General features: G+C 55.5%; 1 protein-coding gene across 14 annotated transcripts in view; it reads right to left on the bottom strand.

Moving 5' to 3' along the window:
- robo2 (roundabout, axon guidance receptor, homolog 2 (Drosophila)) overlaps positions 1–5,000 on the bottom strand; it is a 464,504-nt gene that overhangs the window by 85,649 nt on the left and 373,855 nt on the right. For all 14 annotated transcript variants that reach the window (XM_064302616.1, XM_064302621.1, XM_064302617.1 and 11 more), the window contains 3 exons: positions 4,812–4,969; positions 4,456–4,576; positions 3,745–3,883 (listed from right to left, as the gene is read on the bottom strand). In XM_064302616.1, coding sequence (XP_064158686.1) covers positions 3,745–3,883; positions 4,456–4,576; positions 4,812–4,969 — 418 coding nt within the window. The remainder of the gene's footprint in view (positions 1–3,744; positions 3,884–4,455; positions 4,577–4,811; positions 4,970–5,000) is intronic.

The raw sequence follows: 5,000 nt of genomic DNA, 5'->3' as shown, positions 1-5,000 counted from the left end.
CACCGCATGACCCCCCCCCCCGGGTCCTCCGTATCGGGACGCGGTCACTTTGAAGCCCGGTCCTGACAGGGTACTGACCGTGACTGATGTGCCTGATGTTGACTCTGACCAGTGCTACAGGCCTCAGCGCTGTGAGGAAGGGCCTGAACTCAGACTGAGGCTCTGGGTCCGGCCAGAGAGCATGATGGGAGCAGACTGGGAGTACTGCGCTCAGAGCCGAATCCGAGCAACACAGGCTCTGCAATGTGTACACACACACTCACACACACACACACACATATACACACACACACACACTCACAAACGTGCACACACACACACACGCACGCACACACACACAGACGCACGCACACACGCACGCACGCTCAATCGCACGCGCACAACACACACGAGCACACACACACAAATAAATGCATCCATACACTTCATGCACACAGACACACACAGCCTTGACAGAACACTTTGTTGAAAGCTCTCAGATGGACAGTGAGTGACACACAGCCTGGAGAAGAAGAGAAGACTGAAGAGCAGAGAGAACAGGTCTACTGCACTTTTCCCACAGCAACCCCCAGCTAAAGAATGTTTTATCCTCGTTATAATGGAAACTGCACACACAGAATTCCCTGGCAGGTGCCAAAGTACTCTTCCAGATGGAAGCAGCTCAACTTTTTATACTACAGTATAAGAAACACTGAATGTGATGCTGTGTATGCACTGAATGTAGAGATTAGTGTCTCAGTACCATTTTACTGGATGCCTTGAAGTTAATTTAAACAAAAAAAGCCAACCTTACACACAGTCACACGCATTGCGTGTCTGCTTCTTCGTGCGTGTGCACGCAAGGAAAGAGAATGAGGGAATGATAGAGAGCGAGAAAGAACCAAGAAAGTGATTTATGAACAAAAACCACGTCTGAGCGAACTGAAAGGTAAATATTGGGAAACAGTCCGATTAACGCTGATTAGCCTTGAAAGGGGCGCTTGGCCAACCTGAAGGGATATCTATCCTAAGGCATTGTCCCGTCGGGTCAAGCACCACTTAGCAGATGCTATCTACATCAGTATCTCACGCGCAGGAGAAACAGCCTGCCATAAAGCTGCACTGCTCGCTTTGTGCGTGTCATAGCTTAACCTCCCCGCTCCGCCACCTGTTCCAAATACATCAATACATCAGCGGGATGAAATGGAGGGAGTATGTGTGTGTGTGTGTGTGAGGTGAAGGAGCACGCCGCTCTCTGTGAGTGACTGGCCCCCAGGGCACGCCGAGTCAATGGGGGGCTCTGTTTCGCGGATCGGGCTGGAGATTAACGGTCCCGCCTTTCAACCCCTTCCAACAGCTCACCTGCGCGCCCCCCCCCCCCCCCGGAGCTCATCTGTGCCCCCCCTGCCTGGCCCCCGGCGCTCACCTGGAGGAGCCCCTGCCTGGCCGCCGGCTCACCTGTCAGCCGAAGGCGCTCGCCTGTCCTCACGCCCCGCCCCGCCCCGCCCCGCCCCGTCCCACCCTGCCCGGGCGCTGGCGGGGGGAGATCCGACAGGCGCTAAAGAGACGCGCGGCTGCGGCTGCGGACAGGCTAATCGCTGCTTTTTAAGTCCCGCTGGCAGCGGGGACGGGTCAAACCTGGCAGCCTGGGCCGCAGCACCGCTGCCAGAGAGAGGAGATCGCTGAGGAGCGTGAATCACCTGCACACTGGCACTAGGCCTCTGTGTGCTAACCTCTCGATGCTAAGGCTACATCCACACTGGCAGTGGGCCTCTGTGTGCTAACCTCTCGATGCTAAGGCTACATCCACACTGGCAGTGGGCCTCAGTGTGCTAACCTCCCGATGCTAAGGCTACATCCACACTGGCAGTGGGCCTCAGTGTGCTAACCTCTCGACGCTAAGGCTACATCCACACTGGCACTGGGCCTCAGTGTGCTAACCTCCCGATGCTAAGGCTACATCCACACTGGCAGTGGGCCTCAGTGTGCTAACCTCCCGATGCTAAGGCTACATCCACACTGCCAATGGGCCTCAGTGTGCTAACCTCCCGATGCTAAGGCTACATCCACACTGGCAGTGGGCCTCAGTGTGCTAACCTCCCGATGCTAAGGCTACATCCACACTGGCAGTGGCCTCAGTGTGCTAACCTCCCGATGCTAAGGCTACATCCACACTGGCAGTGGCCTCAGTGTGCTAACCTCCCGATGCTAAGGCTACATCCACACTGCCAATGGGCCTCAGTGTGCTAACTCCCGATGCTAAGGCTACATCCACACTGGCAGTGGGCCTCAGTGTGCTAACCTCCCGATGCTAAGGCTACATCCACACTGGCAGTGGGCCTCAGTGTGCTAACCTCCCGATGCTAAGGCTACATCCACACTGGCAGTGGGCCTCAGCGTGCTAACCTCTCGATGCTAAGGCTACATCCACACTGGCAGTGGGCCTCAGCGTGCTAACCTCTCGATGCTAAGGCTACATCCACACTGGCAGTGGGCCTCTGTGTGCTAACCTCTCGATGCTAAGGCTACATCCACACTGGCAGTGGGCCTCAGTGTGCTAACCTCTGGATGCTAAGGCTACATCCACACTGGCAGTGGGCCTCTGTGTGCTAACCTCTCGATGCTAAGGCTACATCCACACTGGCAGTGGGCCTCTGTGTGCTAACCTCTCGATGCTAAGGCTACATCCACACTGGCAGTGGGCCTCTGTGTGCTAACCTCTCGATGCTAAGGCTACATCCACACTGGCAGTGGGCCTCAGTGTGCTAACCTCTGGACGCTAAGGCTACATCCACACTGGCAATGGGCCTCAGTGTGCTAACCTCTCGATGCTAAGGCTACATCCACACTGGCAGTGGGCCTCAGTGTGCTAACCTCCCGATGCTAAGGCTACATCCACACTGGCAGTGGGCCTCAGTGTGCTAACCTCCCGATGCTAAGGCTACATCCACACTGGCAGTGGGCCTCAGTGTGCTAACCTCCCGATGCTAAGGCTACATCCACACTGCCAATGGGCCTCAGTGTGCTAACCTCCCGATGCTAAGGCTACATCCACACTGGCAGTGGGCCTCAGTGTGCTAACCTCCCGATGCTAAGGCTACATCCACACTGGCAGTGGGCCTCAGTGTGCTAACCTCCCGATGCTAAGGCTACATCCACACTGGCAGTGGGCCTCAGCGTGCTAACCTCTCGATGCTAAGGCTACATCCACACTGGCAGTGGGCCTCAGCGTGCTAACCTCTCGATGCTAAGGCTACATCCACACTGGCAGTGGGCCTCAGTGTGCTAACCTCTCGATGCTAAGGCTACATCCACACTGCCAATGGGCCTCAGTGTGCTAACCTCTCGATGCTAAGGCTACATCCACACTGGCAGTGGGCCTCTGTGTGCTAACCTCTCGATGCTAAGGCTACATCCACACTGGCAGTGGGCCTCTGTGTGCTAACCTCTCGATGCTAAGGCTACATCCACACTGGCAATGGGCCTCAGTGTGCTAACCTCTGGATGCTAAGGCTACATCCACACTGGCAATGGGCCTCAGTGTGCTAACCTCTGGATGCTAAGGTTACATCCACACTGCCAATGGGCCTCAGTGTGCTAACCTCTCGATGCTAAGGCTACATCCACACTGGCAGTGGGCCTCAGCATGCTAACCTGTCGATGCTAAGGCTACATCCACACTGGCAATGGGCCTCTCCAGGCTAACTCGTCAACGCTAAGGCTACATCCAGACAGACGCGCGCAGAAGGCAGAGGGAGACCTCACCTTCCCCGGGGCACGTCCACGTCGTCCTTCCTCCACCGCACCGAGGGCTGGGGGTCGCCCTGCACCTGGCAGCGGAACTCCACAAACTCCTCCTCCAGGACCACCTGGTTAATGGGCCGGCGCAGGAAGGTGGGTCGCTCTACAGGAAGGAAGGAAGGAAGGAACGCACGTGAGCACGCGTGCAGAAACACAGGATCATGTGTACGAGTGCACTTGTATGTGAAGGGGCGTTGGAATGCACGGAGAAGCAAATTAATACATGTAGAAACATATGAGAACACGCATACAATCACATTCACACATGTAAAAGTGCATGAAAACATGTGTAGAAGCACATGGTGTGTGGGTGAGAAAGTGAGAGGAGCATTTGAACCCACAATATGAACATTACCTCAGTGTACAATCACCACAAGAACCAGACCTCTCATTTAAGTCTCTGGCTTAGTATAAAAAGCACAACTCAGCTTTCTAAGCATGGTGGTGGGATATCAGCAGAAACTCAGTGCTGAATTACAGGTGTACATTCAGTGCTGTATAAATCTGCCTTGTCATCTCAGACATGCATTTTTTTAACCCAGAGCAGCATTTTTTCAGCAGAGGGGTGGGGAAATCCTACTCCCTGACACCTGTTACCTGTCGTAACCTTTACCCCATTCCATTCACTCCCATTGGAGGTGAGGACCCCACAATCCGCCCCAAACCGGTCCTTACCGAACACGGTGAGCTGTGCCGTCTCGCTGTCCCTCTCGCCCACCATGTTGGTGCCCACGCAGACGTACATGCCCGCATCGCTCTTCCTGGTGTTCGAGATCATCAGCTTTCCCCCGCGAATCTGAGACGCACAGGCAGGCAGACAGACAGCCGGACGTCATACACATGAACATCAACGTTTTCAATTCACACCGAGCCCATGGCTATACCAGTGACCCTGGCGAGTCCCGCTCGATATGCCTGACTTGTCTCAAGATACAAGTTTCAACGAGTCCTGGGCGGTCTTGTAGACTACATGCCCCACAATGCACTGCAGCGCACCCAGCAGGAATATCCGTCCCCCCCGTGATACTCACCGTGATCCTGTCCTCCTTGTCGTCGATGCGGACCTTGTCCTTCTTCCAGTAGATGGTGGGCTCGGGGTGCCCCCGGGGGGGCTGGCATTCCAAAATGGCGGGCTCCCCGGCGGCCACCACCACGTCCGTAGGGTTCTGCCTGAAGTCGTCACGCAGCACTGCGAGAGGAAGAGAGGAAGAGAGAGAAAA

Source organism: Anguilla rostrata, chromosome 12, assembly GCF_018555375.3.
Source record: "Anguilla rostrata isolate EN2019 chromosome 12, ASM1855537v3, whole genome shotgun sequence".
Lineage (NCBI taxonomy): Eukaryota > Metazoa > Chordata > Actinopteri > Anguilliformes > Anguillidae > Anguilla > Anguilla rostrata.
The sequence above is the reverse complement of the archived record's forward strand: the minus strand, read 5'-3'. Positions and strand labels throughout refer to the sequence as shown.